Source organism: Macaca thibetana, chromosome X (genome assembly GCF_024542745.1).
Source record: "Macaca thibetana thibetana isolate TM-01 chromosome X, ASM2454274v1, whole genome shotgun sequence".
NCBI classification, from domain to species: Eukaryota; Metazoa; Chordata; class Mammalia; order Primates; family Cercopithecidae; genus Macaca; species Macaca thibetana.
Genome location: NC_065598.1, coordinates 43,781,916 through 43,800,299, shown reverse-complemented (window position 1 = coordinate 43,800,299; position 18,384 = coordinate 43,781,916). Strand labels below are relative to the sequence as shown.

Here is an 18,384-nt window from a genome sequence, read left to right as displayed (position 1 = left end):
TATTTATTTATTTTTTTTGAGATGGAGTCTCGCTCTGTTGCCCAGGCTGGAGCGCAGTGGCGCGATCTCGGCTCACTGCAAGCTCCGCCTCCTGGGTTCGCGCCATTCTCCTGCCACAGCCTCCTGGGTAGCTGGGACTACAGGCGCCCGCCACCACGCCCGGCTAATTTTTTGTATTTTTAGTAGAGATGGGGTTTCACCGTGTTAGCCGGGATGGTCTCGATCTCCTGGCCTTGTGATCCGCCTGCCTCGGCCTCCCAAAGTGCTGGGATTACAGTCTTTTTAATTGTTATTTTACTTTTCTTTTTTGAGACACTTTCTCACTCTGTCACTCAGGCTGGAGTGCAGTGATACCATCATAGCTCACTGAAGCCTCAAACTCCTGGACTCAAGCTATCCTCCTGGCCTCTCAGTCTCCCAAGTAGCTGGGACCCTAGGCACACACCACAATGCCAAGCTAATTTTTTAAAATTTCTGTAGAGATGGGGTCTTGCTATGTTGCCTAGCTGGTCAAATGTTCCTTTGTTTTGCCTGACTAATTGTACTTCTGGAACACCATCCGAAGGGAATAATTGTAAATACAGACAAATGTTTATGCATATAGATGCTCATTATGGCATTATTTGTATAAAAATTTGGAAAAAAAAACATGTAATATCCAGTAACAGAAGTATGGTTTAGCATTTTGGTTTCAGAATAGTCTGTAATAACATGGAAATGTATTAGTTAAGTGAAAAAGATGAAAATATGTTCACACCTATTAAGAAAAAGACAAATGCCCATGCATAGTAAAGAGACTGCAGAGGAGTGTACCAGGATGTTTACTTGGTTATATTTGGGTGGCAGGGGTGTGTATGGTTTTTCTTTTCTTTTTATCCTTGCTTTTACATATTATCCAAATTCTCTATAATTGGAAATGTATTACTTTTATAATGGAGTAAAGCCTGTATATATATATATACACATTTTGTTTTCCTTTGAGACATGGTCTTGCTCTGTCAGCCAGGCTGGTGTACAGCAGAATGATCATAGCTCACTGCAACTTTGACCTCCTTGGCTCAAATGATCCTCCCACCTCAGCCTCCCAAGTAGCTGGGATTACAGGCACGTGCTACCATGCCTGGTTAATTTTTTAATTTTTTTGGTAGAAATGGAGTCTCATTAGGTTTCCCAGGCTGGCCTTGAACTCTTGGCTTCAAGTCACCTTCCCACTTTGGCCTCCCGAGTTGCTAGAATTATAGTTAAGAAGCTCCGTGCCTGGCCCAAATTTTATATTTTAAAGTGTGTGTTCAAAAAGATTTAAGAATCTGATTATATTACCGATAATTACTTGATGTGAGTAAATCTTGAATTACTAAATTGATTATAAGCACCAATAGAGCACAGACCGTGTTTTGTATTCACCTGTTGTATGATCAGCTAACCTGTGGGTTTAGCTGGGGGCACCCTTCATCACACAAGGCCCTCCGATTGTCACAGAGCTCACCATGATCTTGTAGGCCTCTAAACCATCTGGTAGCCAAGTGAGAGACAGTGAAAAACAAAAAGCCAAAGAAGTGGGGTTTGCTTAGAGACAAATAATCCCTGAACGTAAAGTGGGTGTTAATGCAAAGGCAGTGGTAGAAAACGAAGAACTCTGCTTGTAAATGAAATTAATATTCACTCCTTCTGCTTACCTTGCATGGTAAGCACCAGTATTGAGACTTCATTTGCTGTTACCAGTTACCAAAAATGTTGACACAATTTAAAAAACAAAACTAAAAAGCCCACTGTTGCTTTAGCTTGTTTAAATGCATATTGTACCAAATCATGGAAGAATTATAGATGAACATTTTAAAGGATTTCTAAAATTATACTTCTGTGAAGAATAGACTGTTAATGGTATACAGCAATTACTCTTAACTGCATGAAAATATCTCATTTTGTTTGGCTACACTTAAATAGGCCTGAAGTCGAGTGTACCAAGACATACTGAATTTCAAACTAAATAAATTAAAATTACCATGTACATTCCACTACATGTCAAAACAGGAAAAATCATAGTATTATAGTTGATGTGAAATGAAGATTAGAACAGTAATACAGAGAAAACATGAAGCTGCTTATATTTATTTGGAATAAGACAACAGGGTCAATGATTTTCACTGCAGATGTACTTACTTCTCTTTGAGAAAATATATCAAAAACTCAATTTACAAGGCAGATGAATTTGGCTGTTATTATTTATAGTATGTAAATGTTATTTAGTTTCAAAAGGATTTCTTTAAACTGGGCACAGTGGCTCACACCGTAACCCCAGCACTTTGGGAGGCCAAAGTGAGAGGATCACTTGAGCCTAGGAGACCAACCTGGGCAACATAGCAAGACCCCATCTCTACAAGAAAGTTTAAAAATTAGCCAAGCGTGGTAGTGCACACCTGTGAAGCTAGCTACTTGGGAGGCTAAGATGGGAGGATTGCTTGAGTCCAGGAGTCCGTGGTTGCAGTGAGCCCTGATCACACCACTGCACTCCAGCCTGGGTGCAGAGTAAGACCCTGCCTCTTAAAAAAAAAAGGATTTATTATTTCTTTCAGGGTTCAGTGTGCTTGCTTGTCATTAAGAACTTGACAGAAATTAGAGGAATTTAAAGCTAAGATGTTAGATGCCATTGCCAATTTAAAATGACCAAGATAAAGATAGCATATCTTTATATGTAATAGTGAAAGAGGGCATCTAATTCAATTTCTAAAAATTAAGTATTTATGGAGCATTTCAGATCTATTCATTGTATAAAAGGAGGCATACCTGGAGTTTATTTTTTAGTACTTTAGACTTACTCCTGAATATGACTGTTTAAAACAAGCATGCCATTTTCATTTTATATCCTGCAGATAGATTGTAAGGTTTCAGAATCATCAAAAGCATTTCACATTTCTCCAAGATAAACTTACTTAAGAGAAGTAGTGCTTTCAGTTTAACACAACTTGAAATTATCTCCATTGTGAGATGATGAGAATAATAAAAATTGCTATCATTTATTGAGCATTCATAGTTCAAGGTACTATGCGGAACGCTTTTTATATCTTGCTAACTTAATCCTCATTTTTCATTTCTTCATCAGACTATTTGTTATAGAGAGCTTACTATGTGCCAGGGGCTATTTAAGGTGTCACAGATTCAACAATGAACAAAATAGACAAAAACCACTGCTCTCTGTGGATCTTACACTCCAGTGGGGGTGGGAGGGAGATAAAGACTATCTTCAAAATAAGTAATTATATACCGTTAGAGTGTGATGAATGACACTGAGGAAAAGAAAGCAGGAAACGGATTAGGAAGCGCCAGAGTTGTGGAGGAAGGGGTCACACTTTTTATTGTTTTTATTATTATTTTTTTGAGATGGGGTTTCGCTCTTACTGCCCAGGCTGGAGGGCAATGGTGCAATCTCAGCTCACTGCAACCTCTGCCTTCCAGGTTCAAGCAATTCTTCTGCCTCAGTCTCCCGAGTAGCTGGGGTACAGGCGTGCACCACCACGCCTGGCTAATTTTTGTAGAGACAGGGTTTCACCATGTTGGCCAGACTGATCTTGAACCCCTGACCTCAGGTGATCTGCCCACCTTGGCCTCCCAAAGTGCTGGGATTACAGGCATGAGCCACCATGCCCCGCCAGGGGTCACACTTTTAAGAAGGTTGGCCAGAGAGGGCCTCACAGAGAAACTGACATCTAACAAGATAAGATGCCCTACAGGAGGTGAAGGAATAGCCTGTGTGACTGTCTTGGGGAAGAACATTCCATTCCAGGTAGAGAGAACAGCAAGTACAAAGGCTCTGAAGGTGAAATGTGCCTGGCTTGTTTTAGGCAGGTGTAGAGGGAAGGATGGGAAGAGTTGTAGAGGATGAGTTCCTAGCGACAGCAGAGGAGGGGCCAATCATGTCAGGCCTTGTAAGCCATCATGAGGCCTTTGAGTTCTACTTTGAGAGAGATGGCCAGCCCTCACAGGGTTTTGAATAGGCAAAGAACATGGTCTGACTTCTGTTTTAACATATCATCCTGGCTTCTATAGGAAAATAAAATTCTATTTCACAAGTGGTCTTGTCCCATTTCACAGGTAAGGAACTGAGGTTCAGAGAAGTTGAGTAGTTTACCACAGTTCCCATTTACTGGTGAATTAGTGGGACTGGAATTTTAATACAGGTCAATGTAATTTGAAAGCTCACACTTTTTCCACTAAAGCACACTGCCTCCTGGTTGAAAACAAGCTTGTGACCTCAGCTGGAGTAGATAGTTTTCTGATAGTCTGCAGTGACCCCTTTTTTTCTCCTTTTCTGTGGAATTCCTTGGTCTGTCTTGTGAGGTCACCATGTTGCATAACTCCAGAAGAAACCACTTATACCACAAGTCTATAACTGCACTCTCTGGAGGTGAAGTGGCCATCTGTAATGGCCTTGTTCTCCAGTGGAGTTGAAGAGCTTTGTACATGGCATTAGACTCTGGTTAGGCCTGTAGCAAAACCTGTTTGGTCAGACATTTGTATTGGACTCTCTGTGATGTATTTTCCCATCTCTCCTTCCTCTGACACATATTCTACCAGCTATCTCTACCACCCTCTACTGTCTGGCAATCCTGTAGCCACAGATTCAACAATGAACAAAACCACAGTATGACATGCTGGAATATAAGTGACAATACAGCAAGGGTTTCTGTTTTGTATGGGCAGCTTAGGCCCACAAGTGTAAGGGAAAGCCTGAGGGAGGGTAGAATATGAGCAGGTGTGCACAGCTTCTGATTACAGGAAGCAAAACACATTTTATTTGATGAATATCAAATTGAAAGTAATGAGAAAGGGTGCTACCTAATTGTCGCCAAAACTGCTGCTTGGTTTAATTTAGGCTCAACTAGATTTTGCTGTATGCCTTAGGGTCTGAAGGCTTAGGCTCTTGAGCCCTTGTTTATGCTAAAACTATTTTTTTTTAGTTTATTTGAAAGACATTGCTTAAACTTTAATGATTCAACAAGTAAGAAAATACCCTGAGATTCAGAGCTTTAAAAGGAAGTTTTGATTCACCATTTTACTGGATGACTTTAATGGAATTATGTCTTATAAAGCTGTTTAGCGTTTCATGTTTCAGAATTCTGCATAGAATTCTCAATACCCTAGAGCATCTTGGCATTTTTTTGAGTCTTATGACTTTAGTTACAAAAGCCAAGAGAAAATCATGGCAGCATCCCTTATAAGATTAACTAAATAATCCTGTGATATTATACTATTATACTGTATTAAAATATTAGTTCCAGGAATGTAGTACAGTGTTGGTTAAAGGCAAAGGTAACTTGCTATCTAAATCTTCAAGATTAGTAATAATAATCACAGGACACAAGATCAATACAATCACAACTGCCTTTTAAAATACATTTTTATTTCCCTGAAATGATTGGTCAAGAAGTACTGAGATCAGATTTTGCTATCAGATCTTATTTCAAGTTCAGTATGACGTTTTTAGGTGAGGAATGGCTATGCTTGATGGAAGTTGGACCTATGTTTTTGTGGCTGCTGCTAAGCAAAAATAGAGTGTGCAGAAAGCAGTTTGACAGTGCCACAATAGGTTAAACAGACTTACCTGTGACTCAGGAGTTTCACTCCTTGGTATATGTAACCCAAAGAATTGAAAACAGGTGTTTACACAAAAACTTGTACACAGATGTTCATAGCAGCACTATTCACAACAGCCGAAGGTGGCAACAACCCACATGTCCATGTACGTATGAGTGGATAAACAAAGTGTGGCACATTCATACAATGAACAATAGTATGATAGTACAATGAATAAGAATTCAGCAGTGAAAAACGATGAAGTCCTGATACATGCTACAACATGGATGAACTTTGAAAATGTGCTGAGAGAACCCAATCACAAAAGAATACATATTACATAATTCCATTTATATAAAATATCCAGAATCTGGCAAATCTGTAGAGATAGCAGATTAGTGGTTTCTGGATAGGGAGGAGGATTAGGAAGGAGGGAAGAAAGAGGTGTGGTTGCTCAATGGGTATGAGGTTTATTTGGGGTGATGGAAATGTTTCAGAACTAGATAGAGGTGGTGGTTGTACAACATTGTGAATATACTAAATGTCACAAATGGGAAATTTTATGCTATGTGTATTTTACTACAATAAAAAATGGAATGTGTGACTTTTGGTTTTTAATTCTTTGTGAATCCTACTAAAGTTTAACAGGGCGGGGTGAATCCTGAAAAACACACATGTGTCAAATGCGGGGCAGAGTGGCGGCAGCCATCTGAGGTCTGCAAGGTGAGGCTTGTACATCCTGATTGAGATCCCTGGTGCAGGAACCTGCCTCACGTGGGCACAGCAGCCACACAGGCAGCCGCTCCAGGAGCCCCTGATGCCCTGCAGGGCTGTCGGCAGTTTCAAGTATAGCGCAGCTTGTTTGAAACTCTCATGTAACGCCATGTAAAACTGGAATACTGAGCTGTTTAAAACCCAAGCATACAGAAACCCAGCAGATATAAATTTTAACTGCAGTGAAGCCAGGATAATTTCAGTTTATCCAATGAAAAGGAAAATAAACTTTTATGTTCTGGTGGTGCTATAATAAGTTTAGTGAAAGATGTATGGAAAGTTTCTAGTTATTGCTTCACATGTTCTTTTTCCTTGTCCTTGGGAGCATGCCACTTTCTCTTCTTCACGCCATATTCTACTCTCAAAAGGAAATGCTTTCAAATGTTTTTTTTTTCATTTAGACAATGAAAATAATATTTGATTATTACAAAAATTCAGAAAAAAATGGAAATACGTTTTGTTTTAAAAAGACATCTCAGCCATTCAGGATAATACTATTGATGTTTTGGCATGCATCCTTCTGGTCTTATTTCTATGACCATATGTGCACCTGTATTTTGATTTTTCACTGGGATCATACTACATTTATCAACATAGCATGGACATCTATCATACCAATAAATATCAATCAATACCATACTTTTCTTTTTTTTAGAGGTGGGGTCTTGGTCTGTCACTCATGCTGGAGTGCAGCAGTATGATCATAGCTCACTGGCAGCCTCAAACTCCTAACTTCAAGTGATCCTCCTGCCTCAGCTTCCCAAGTAGCTGGGATTATAGGTGCATGCCACCATGCCCAGCTTTTTTTTTTTTTTTTTTTTTTTTTTTTTTTTTTTTTTTTTTTTTTGGTAGAGATGGGTTCTCACTATGTTGTCCAGGCTGGAGTACAGTGGCATGGTCAGAGCTCATTGCAGCCTCAAACTGCTGGATTGAAGCAATCCTCCTGCCTCAGCCTCCCAGACATCATAACTTTTTTTTAACTTTTAGATATATTCTTCTATAATCTTCTTTTTTATTTCTATTTATTTATTTTTCTTTTTTGAGACAGAGTCTTACTCTGTCACCCAGGCTGGAGTGCAGTGGCATAATCTCAGCTACCACAACCTCTGCCTCTTGGGTTCAAATGATTCTCGTGCCTCAGCCTCCTGAGTAGCTGGGATTATAGGTGTGCGCCACCACGCCCAGCTAATTTTTGTATTTTTAGTAGAGATGGGGTTTCACCACGTTGGCCAGGCTGGTCTCGAACTCCTGACCTCAGGCGATCTGCCCATCTTGGCCTCCCTAAGTGCTGGGATTATGAGCATGAGCCACCGCACCTGGCCCCAAACATCATACTTTTAATGATGGTGTAGTGTTCCATTTTACACACATGGCATGACTATTTCTTGACCAGTGTTGTAGAGGAGCCAGGGGCTTTACTTGGAGTGGCTCTTTTGTGGTTACTTAGCCCTGTGTCAGTGATGGTTGGTGACTCAGGTTTTCTGAAATTATTTTCTCTTAGTTTTTAAATAATGGTTAGTGATAGCCCTCAAAGCAGAGATGACAGACAATAAAGGCAATAGAGGTTCATAAAAAATCAGCTTAAACCCCACTGCCTTTAGGCAGATTTCCTGACTGAGCCCCACTCCATCAGTTCTCTCCACCTTCTGTGTCCCAACAGAAGAGGGATAGAGTAGTATGCAAGAGCATGGGCTTTAGAGCCAGACTACATGGGTTCACATTCTGGCTTTTGTGACATTAGGCAGGTTACTTAACATTTCTCTGCCTCAGTTCACATCTGTACAGTGGGGATAATAGTAGCACCACCTCCTAGGCTACATGTCAGAAGTCCCTGCTAGCACAGGACCTGGCACACAGTTAGTACTCAACAAATGGCAGAAGTTATTGCTATTACTGTTTATTTAAGTGGCCCTACCAGTTTCTGGCTTTGAAAGTTCTTCTATATGCTTGGACAGTGCAAATAGATAACAGACTCGGAAAAGTTAAAATGCCAGAGAGCCTTTTACAGTGTTTTCCATATAGCGAGCCTCCTGCCAATATTACTAATTGGTTGTCTGACCTGACTTGCTGAAATTCTGGGATCATCTTGGTTGGATTTTGCATTCATTTCTCATTAAAAATACAAAAGCAAAACCAAATTTAAACAAAACAAAACAACCGAGGAAACTTGAGAAGTAGATGTAGATGAAATGAATTTCCTTTAGATAGGTCAACATCATTGCTGTAGGCTTTCCTAGACTCTATGGAAATTCTTGACTAGGAGAATCTAGAATTATTAAATGATAATGTCCAGAAATACCTGAAAGAACTAAAAGCATTTATTCTGAAAGACCTCTTTCTAGCAGAAGGCCAAATAAAATTTTCTATTCCCTTGTTTATTCAGGATTCTTAGAAACTGAATTATTTCCAGTAAATAAATTTTCTAGACAGTGGAAGCTTATTCCTGTAACAGCATAACATTTTGCATTTTAATCGTTTTGATGTAATTCTTTGTGATGTATGCTGCATAGTTTATGGCTTTCACACAGAGTTACATTGAAAACAATTCAGCCAATTTGTTAGGCCTCGAGTCTTCTTCATTGATATGTTGTTATTTAGTTTTTTAAGCTCTACCTAATAATCTCAGTATCATTTGCCTTCTAAAGATGCAGATAGCTGTATGCTTACATAGGTCTTTTAACGTTTCATTTTTTTCTTTTTTCTTTTTCTCACTGCTAGGGTGTGTCCATTTTTACTTTTTATTACAGAAATGTGCGTGATTGCTTTCCCTATCCCAAAACACCTTTCTAATTTATTAACTTAACAAATCTTATGTCCCAGGAAACCAGAAACACAAGCCTGTTACTATTTTGTATAAGGAAGATTAATAGGCATTGAATAAAGTCATGTACTTGGTGACAGGTTTTTTGACCATTCAAGGCCTTTAAAAATTTACTTCCTGGTTGCAGGCTGTTATTTGGTAGGTGTTTGACTCTGGGCAAAATGCCATTTTTATTTATAAGCTACAGTGCCTATGATTTTCCATTCTGGCATTGGTGCCTTCCTGCTGCTCCCAAATTAAGTAGAGAAATTAAGTTTAAAAAAATCACCTGACCTCTGTACAGTTGGTAAAAGTTTTATAAAATGGAATTTGGATCTTTTAAATGGAAGGAGAGGTAAAATACTGTATTCTTATGTATCAGCTTATAAATGTTTTTCCCTTTTTATTACAGAGACATATTGATGTCTTTTACTGTTGGAAACCTCTCAGAACAAGAATTTGTAACCATTGTACGTCACTACCGTGCACCTGAGGACACCTGTTCAGATGTGGATTTCTTAATCGCACTGGCCCACGAAAAGTTCAAGAAAAATATGTTTGAGAATTTCGACAGTTTCATTTATTCCTGTGTGTATGAAGATCGAGAAAAGTAAGCTTTTGTTTTATTGATTCTAATCATTTACATTTCTGTGAACCTGAGTAATGAAGGAATTTCTATTTTATCAAAAGGGGCAAAAAGAAATTGACATGTGTCATCATACTCATACTCTACTATTTAGCACAGACACCTTAAATCATTTTCGGAGAAGTATTTGGGTACATATATTTCCCAGTGATGGTGAGCTTTGTGTGTGTGTGTGTGTGTGTGTGTGTGTAATATGGCATCTGGTTCTGTCACCCAGGCTAGAGTGCAGTGGCATGACCTCGGCTCACTACAACCTCCACCTCCCAGGTTCAAGAGATTCTCCTGCCTCAGCCTCCTGAGTAGTTGGGACTACAGGCTTGTACCGCCACATCCAGCTAATTTTTTTTTTTTTTTTTTTTTTTCTGTATTTTTAGTAGAGACAGGGTTTCACCATGTTGGCCAGGCTGGTCTTGTTGATGGAATAGGAGAGGCCCTGTACCTTTGAAAGAATAGGACTCTCCCTTGCATGTTCTTTTCATTTGTTTCTAGAAGCTTTCAACTGAAGCATAGTAAATCAAAATGTTAGAAGGGTTAATTTGAGTTGTGATCTTTTTACATTATTTTATTACTGATGGGGATTTATACATGTAACTTTTATAATAAACAGAAAATGGAATTTTCAAGCAAACATTCTGTAGAATTTCTTTGAAATTATTTCTTCTTGAAAATAATGAAGCTCAGCATAAGCTATTTCTTATACGTTGATTGTCTGCATGTTGAGCTTCATTAAGTCATTGTTATATACAACTGGATGCAAACATCTTAATTTTTTTTTATTCATCTTACAGACCTGATACAGTGGGGGAGAAATATAAATTTACTGATTTCATCTAGAATTAGAAAAATCTTAGTTCTCACTCTAGCTTTTAATCCTTATGCTGCACACCACTGCCATCTCTCTTCCTTGTGACCTCTTTCCTTATCCCCAAACTTGAAGTCTGCACCCAAGTGGCTAACTGCATACCCTGAATATCTGTGCAGGTCCCATAGTTTGTCTTAGAAATAAACATTTTTTTATTAATCCATAATGCATCCTCTTTGAGTTTTTATAAAGGTGGTATTTTTCCTTGACTCTTTAAGCTTCCCCAAGCTTTCTAGAAGATGTGTGACCTGAGTTTTGCATGGCCCTGGCCCTGCCTTCCACCCTGGTGGTGCCCCTTCCCCAGAGTGAGAAGTGTGGCCCTCCTTCATTCAAGGAACACTTCTTGGGAACAATGGGGCTGCTTGACCAGATAACCTGAGGTTCTTCCAGATCCAACAAGCTTTCATTCTAGATATAAACATTCTCATTGCAAAGAAAAGAGCCAACTTTCTTTCCTGTTGGTTCTAATTTTGCCTGATGCCTGGAAAAGTGTTGGCTGAATGAGAACATTGGACAAGCATTTCTTTGCCCCCAGAAGACTGGAGAAAATGACTGTTGGGCTGCTCTAGAGAAAACTGCTAGCATCTGAAAAAATTGAAGTGAATATTGAGGCCCCAGCTGGGGCTTCCAGGTTATAAGGTTTTGGGTCCAAGGAAAAGAACAGAAAAACACCCTCAAGTCATATCATACTTGTGTTGGAGGCTCTAGATGCCTGTCAAATTAAGAGATGTTTTCAAATATCAGAACCATTTTTGACTAGTGGTCAAGAATGCAGATCAATTACTTAGAGCAACACTTGTGGCTGCAGCCTTAATAGGCTGTACTGTCACCAACCAAGAATCTGCATCTTGAAGGAAAAGCCTTTGTAAGGATGGAATCTGGTGGCCTCTGAAATAGAAAAAGTTGATGAAATGAAATATGACTGTTCTTCCTTATTGTGAATTCCAATGCCAATTTTCATACTTCCATGTGTACATTCTCAGGAAACATCACAAATGTATTTTCTTTCCTATAATATGTAATTGTTACTAAAGGTATACAAGGTATATGAAAGCTCATTTACTCTGTTTTAATGCAGAAAAAATGTATTACCCACCAAAGACATTAAAAGGCTGTGCAAATCCTCCAGATTACCTCTGAGTGATGATCTTCTAGAATCCTTATTGTCAAGGTAAGTTAGAGTTCCACTCTTGATAGGGATTGGCCTGCATAGTTTTATTTGGGGGACCATTCCTGGTTTTACATCTTCCTTTAATTATCCTTGATTTACCCTTAACTGTTTTGATTATATTATTGGTGACCTACCTCCATTTAAGTGTTACTGAAGGAAAAGTTTGTCTTGATTTTGAATGTTAGAGAACCTATTACAAATTATTGTTTTATCTTTTTAACATGAATACACACTTATATATCCACAGATTCCTGGGGCAAAATGAAATACACAACTTTGTTGGTTAGGAGGACATTAGATGTAAAATTCAGGGCAAGTTTTTCAAAGCAGCAGTTCCTGATAGCTACAGACATGCAGTAAGATAACCTAGGGTTATTAGCATGGGGCTCTGTCCTGATAGAGCACCAGATGTAAAACGTAGAGATTATGATGCTATAAAAGGAGAGCATGGTGAACTGCTTTCTAAAACACATCAATTCTACTGTTGAACCTGACTTTTGATTTCCTGGCATGTCCCTCTCAGCCACCTAGACTCCAGCCACCTCTTATGCGTCCTATAGCATCACTCACTCTAGCTCCTCCTCTGACTTATATATCTTGATAATTCTGACATTTTTGGCTGTGTTCTAGGCATTGTGATCATTGTTTTGGACACATTATCTCATTTACTTTTTGAGTACAGCTTGGTGAGGTTGGAACTGTTACCCTTCGTATCTCATACATTAGGATGCTGAGGTTTAGAGAGACGAGGTTTTTTGCCCAAAGTCACATAGTGTGGAAGAAGAAGAGCTGTGACTTGAATCCTGAACTTTTCAAAGGCACATCCTCTGCTTCTAATTATTTTGAGTTACTGTCTACAAATAGCCAGTAGATTAGAATGTCTTGACAGTTCTACCTCTTCCTTACTGCCTGCGTCTACTCTCTCCTCTCCATTTCCACTATCATCATTCTTGTTCTGACCCACATTTTCTTAAATACTGCAGTGCCACCACATTGGTCTTTCATCCACCAGTCTCTAAATGTTTAAATTCATCTTTACATGTAGCAGCTAAATACCTTCTAAGAGCAAAAATACGTGACATCATATTGCACTTTTACTCACAAACCTTCTGTGGTGTCTCTTTGCTTTCTAAGGAAGGACCATCTCTTTAACTTTGAATTAAGCTCCTTCTCCATAGTGGGGCTTCGGGTTGACAGTTGGAGCATTGTTCTCAAATAGGGTCTGAAGTGGGGAGTCCTTGTTTGAGACAAAAGGAGAAACCAAAGGAACAGATAAAGCCAAATTCTATGTCAGAGAACTAGGGTCCAAGGTGTCAGGAGGGAAACCCAGAAGAGGGCAAATCTAGTTGGATGTGTGTGTACATTGAATCGACCTGGAATAATTTTCTAGATTATCAGCTCTATTGGTTTTGTTTTGATTTTGTTTTTGTTTAACCCTATTTGCTTTTATTTGCTAGTAGCCGTGTGAGGGATCCTGCTGTAAAGGAACTGAGATGAAGTAGGCAGGCCTTGGACTCAGAGTTCTTCACAGTTATCATCCCCCACCCCCAAAACTCCCCTTCCTGTTCCCAGTAGTGTAACCACATGGGCCGTTTAGCGTTTTATACATATACCTCCTGCCTTCCCTGGCTCCCTTTTTTTTTTTTTTTTTCCCCTCTGGCCTTTTCTCTTGCTATTTCTTCAGTAGGCAATAGCTCCCAATGGTTTTCACTTGCTGAAAGCTTGCTCTTCCTTCAAGACCCATTTCAAGTGGCACCATGTCCATGAAGCTCTGTTGCATTTGTTTGGCTGATCATCAGAGTGATTATCTCCTCCTAAGAATTCTCACAGCACTATTTATGTGTCTCTTTATCCCTTACCTTGTAATGAAGAGTTGTGACTTGAACTTTGATTCATTCAGATGCAGATACTGCTTCTGTTTGATTTACCACCTATAAATAACCAATGGGTTGTCACATCCTGACAATTTTACCCCCTTCCTCCACTCCCATCTCTTAAATTCTTTGAGTCCACTTATTAGCTGTGTGATCTTGTGCAAGGGTTTTGACCTGCCTGAACCTCAGATTCCTTATCTCTCGAATGAGATAACAGTACCTATTTCCTAGTGGTTAGGAAGATTAATTGAGATAACATACATAAAATACCCAGCACAGTACCTCGTGCAAAGAATTGATTGAGGACTAGGAGAGAAATTTAAGTCAGGGACCATAGACCACACACTCGTACTTAGAAATGAACTGGAAGAAACCTGTGTCTTTCTATGTAGAGGAAGCCATGTTTTTCAACAATTGGATCTGAATGCCTTTCACACATTAAGCTGTCTTCTAGTCAGGAAGCTGTGGATGTTTATTAGATTATCTTGTGATGGCCTTGAGGATGAGTTGTCCTGGAAAGTCCAGCAATGTGGGAGCCTGGCCTCTGGAGGACCTACATGTTTCTTATCCAGTGCTGAGGCCACCAAGTCATCATCCTCTCATTCTCTCAGCAGACTGTTTTGTCTTTGCCTTTACGATTTGACATTAAATGCAAAAAGATTGTTTCAGAACTTGCTTCGAAGTCGTCTCAGTCTCTGAACACATCTGTCTCCAAGCCCAGCTTAGCTTTGAGGAGGTCATCCCGCTCAGCTGCTAAGCAGACCATGTTCAGTCTAACTTTGCCTCTAATTGTGCAGTGACCCTTCTCCACACTCAGGGGAAACTTCAGACTAATCAGATTAGAAAATGTCTCATTCCCATTCCCCTCTCCCTCCAATATGCCCTGCCATGATTTGGGTCACATGCTTGGTGTTTTGCATCATCTCTGCAGATTCCTTTCAAAGACTGCCCTAATTCCTAATGGGCCCATCAGCCTGCAGCTTACATTTATATTCTGCATTCTTATTGTTCCCCACAGACTCCACAGGGCTTTACAGAGCCCTGACCAGAGTCTCTTTCTGCACAGCCCTCCTTATGGCACGCTAAGCCAGAGCCCCCTCTGACGTCTGCAGTCTCCCGTGGGAGGCAGGCATGGAGCTTGTTGACTTTGTTCAATGCACGCTCTTGCCCAGTAGTAGTTTTACCTGCCTTGGGATGAAGCTGGGCAGCTGTTGAGCAGCCGTGTAACCCTGCTGTGTGAATTCAGATCAGGAGATGAAAAACAATATGGCTAAAGGGTTGGATGCTTTCTTTCACCCAGTAATTGTTACCCTTGTATTTCTCCTAACCCTATATTTTGGTACCAGGATTTTACTTCTACCCCATTCCCATTTTTCTTATAATTCAGCTTGGCCTTTTCCTATTATGTTAGCATAACTCAAACTGGAATCAAGACTTCAAAATCTTTTTGTATCTGGTTACGTCAGCCCCTGTCAGTTTGTGCTGTGGGAGCTGGTATAAGGTCACCTTACTTACCAAGCAAATTCATTTCATTAATGTACAGAGCATCAGACTCAAATGTTCTTATAGTGGTAGCGATTATCCATTAATAATAGGAGTGACACTTTGTATTGATGTAGTGCTAAGGGCCTTAGAATATTCTGCAAATTTTTGAGCATATTAAAAGGTACATTTTAATTGACAGTAGGCATTATTCCTCATTTCATAAGTGTAAACTCTGAGGTATAAGGAGAGTCTTTCACTGAAGACTGTGCTCCAGGCCAAGATGAGCCTCTAATGGAAGTAGAACTACAACTCCCTAAGATACTCTAAGCCTTTGCCTCTATCTGAGCTCCTGGGGGTAGGGACTAGATCTTGTTCATTTTGCAGCCTCAAAGACTTGTCCTGTGCTAATGCACTGCACACGGGGGAGAAAAACATGGGCTTGGTATCCACCAGAGCTGCTCCTGCCTCTGCAGGTCAACTCTACTGCTTCTTGGCCATGCGATTCTTGGGCATTTACTCAACACCTCTGAGCCTTCATTTGGATATTAATGTTCCTCTGTAATAATAAGCAAGAAATTCTGATTTTTAGATCGTAAGAGGTAGAGGGAATTCTGAAGTCATTCCATGTATTCTTTGTGGGACTGGGAAGGAAAGAGGCAGCCTTCTCCCCTAATTGTGGCCTTCTGAATCTAGACTTGGAATAAGTAGAGATTCAAGTGCAACTCTTTCCCCAGCAGCTCTGTCCTGAGCTAGACTTTTATAGTTGGCTTTGGGTTCCATGGAATGCCTTAGAACTGGCCTCCCAAGAGAGCTGGTGCCTCATCCAGAAATATCAGTTAAAACGGAAAAAGTTAACAGGGCTTTAAAATCATCTCATTATAGTCTACCCAGCCCTGCCCCCTGCCCCGCTCCCAGAGGCAGGGTTAGGGCTCCTGTGATTTCACCCAACAATACCTGGCAGTGAGGGTGAAGGGCAAGGGCTGAGCCATGTGGTAGCTATTGTGGCAGAGTGTTTGGTGTACTGATGAAGTTTTCAGAGAGAAGCCCCTTCTCTCTATCTCTCCCTTTTTTCTATTTTGTGTGCTCTCTCCTCTCACTCTCTCTGTCTCTTTGTCAGACACATCCACCCACCCAGATGCTTTCTACCTTTTCAAATATAAGGGAATTTCTAGTTGAAAAGATTTTTCTTTTAAATCCCAAACCATGTGGACAAACAGAGCATTGACTCTATGTACAGTCCTTACCTGGCAGCTGTGACTCACCTCACAGAGATCTGTGCTGTAGTCAGAATTGGAATTTAGAGGCATGACTATTTAGAGATAACCAGAGTTACTTGTTGGCAACTTGACGCAGGGGCCCAGAGCTCCACCTCTTCTCAAATGTCTGGCCTTGATGACTTTTACCAGGTGTTTCAGGATGCACCCCTGGGTTTGTTGGGTAATGGACTGAAACCAAATACAACTGAGTCAAAAATGGATCTTCACCATCTTCTCTCCCTTCCAGATCATTCCCCTAAATGATAGGGTGACCTTTGCAATAGAGGAGAAGAAGGCTCCTCTTCAGCAAAATACAGCTGCCACTGAGCCTTTTACCTCTACCAAGGGTGGAAATAGAGCAGCTCAGGATTATTCCCCATAGCAAGGAGATGGATGGCTTCTGTGGTTTTCAAGCCATTTATCATTTTGGGGAGGGGGAGTATGAACATCAGTCAAACGTCACATCAGACTCAGTTCTAAGAACTCCCACCTAGCAAGACATCAGGAAGCATGTTCGAGGGGTCGTATTATCTAGAAAGGAACCAGAGGAATTGCCTTCCCTCCCCCTTTTTCCACAAACATGTCTCTGAGTTTGTGTAGTGGAGAAAATGGTGGATTCGCGAGTATCAAAGGGAAAGAAGAATTTATGGAGGTTTTAGGAAAACACTTTCACACTGTGAGCTAGGACTTGAAAGTAAGAAGGCTGACTTTTTAACAAGCGTAGAAACACTTCAAAGCCAGAATTAGTGCTGCCCTTTAGGGCAGTCACCCTGGAAGGCTGCACACTGATTCCAACAATGTGGCCATAGAAAGTTCTTCTTTGGAATTGCCTTCAAAGCCTTTTGAAAAGAATTTCCTCCAGAGTGGCAAATCTTTGTCCTTTGACCATGGATCAGAGTTTTAACAAGAGCCAATGTCATTTGGAGAGGAGTGAAGCAGGGGACTCAGGTGGAGAATTGGGACCACGTTTTTTATGGAAAGCACAGCAAGGCCATGAAATAAGGAGATTTATCTTCTATACGATTCATAGGCTTTTCCAGATTATTTTGAAAGGATGGCTAGGATTTGGTAAATGATGCTTCTAGCCATGAGACAGAGGGAGGCCTCCCTCCCCGTGATGGCGGACTTGGGGAGATAACCTTCAGGGGTAACTGTAGTCACTGACTGACTGATTTGTTCTCACTCCTGTAATATTCAGACCTTTCTCTGAACTGCTTCCCCTGCCTCCTCCTCCTCCTCTGACCTATACTATTGTTAGGACTGGAGATCTTCCTTATGTCCTGATTCTCTACTTACAACCTCATCTAGCAAGCAGGGTGTATATTAGAGTGCATGTTATATAGCAAATGATGGCATGAAAAATCACCTTACGTCAGTGGCCCAGGAGGCTACGGGCAGAATTTTGGAGCAGGGAGGAAAACTGAGAGACTCATTCCTCCTGAATATACTCCCGACTAGTAGCACTTCTTTCTTTCCACATCTGACTTTTACATGTTTACTCCCTGGAAAATCATGTCTCAGAGTCTCTCATCTGCTTTTACACTCCTTAAAATTTTATTCGTATCAAACTGACATATGTTGATAGTCAAAAATTATCAAATCATTCTAAAAAGCTTATTTCAACAACAGCAATCTCTGGCCACATTCTTTTCCACCCCCTAGACCCATTCACAAGAAGGAGCCACTTTCAGCACTTCTAGCTGCTTCTGCTATTTAAAATAGCATGTACATATTGAGTGCACTGCACATGATACCATAATTGATCATTTGCAGATACTGTCTGCTAACTTCCTGTTATAGTGACTGAAAATTTAGCTTAATATTGATTTCCATTGCTATTTATTCTTTTGGAATGCTCTTAGGATCTTCTCTTTATTCCTGGTATTCTGGAAGTTCATGATGAGAGAGAGAGAGAGTGTGTGTGTGTGTGTAACTATATATGGAT

At 40.3% G+C, this 18,384-nt stretch overlaps 2 protein-coding genes across 2 annotated transcripts in view; both read left to right on the top strand.

The window, feature by feature from the left end:
- The window catches only part of MAOB (monoamine oxidase B), a 713,383-nt gene that overhangs the window by 288,976 nt on the left and 406,023 nt on the right, over positions 1-18,384 (top strand). The window lies entirely within an intron of this gene.
- Positions 1-18,384, top strand: part of EFHC2 (EF-hand domain containing 2) — a 198,034-nt gene that overhangs the window by 155,163 nt on the left and 24,487 nt on the right. The window contains exons 12-13 of the mRNA XM_050775820.1: positions 9,558-9,755; positions 11,732-11,824. Coding sequence (XP_050631777.1) covers positions 9,558-9,755; positions 11,732-11,824 — 291 coding nt within the window. The remainder of the gene's footprint in view (positions 1-9,557; positions 9,756-11,731; positions 11,825-18,384) is intronic.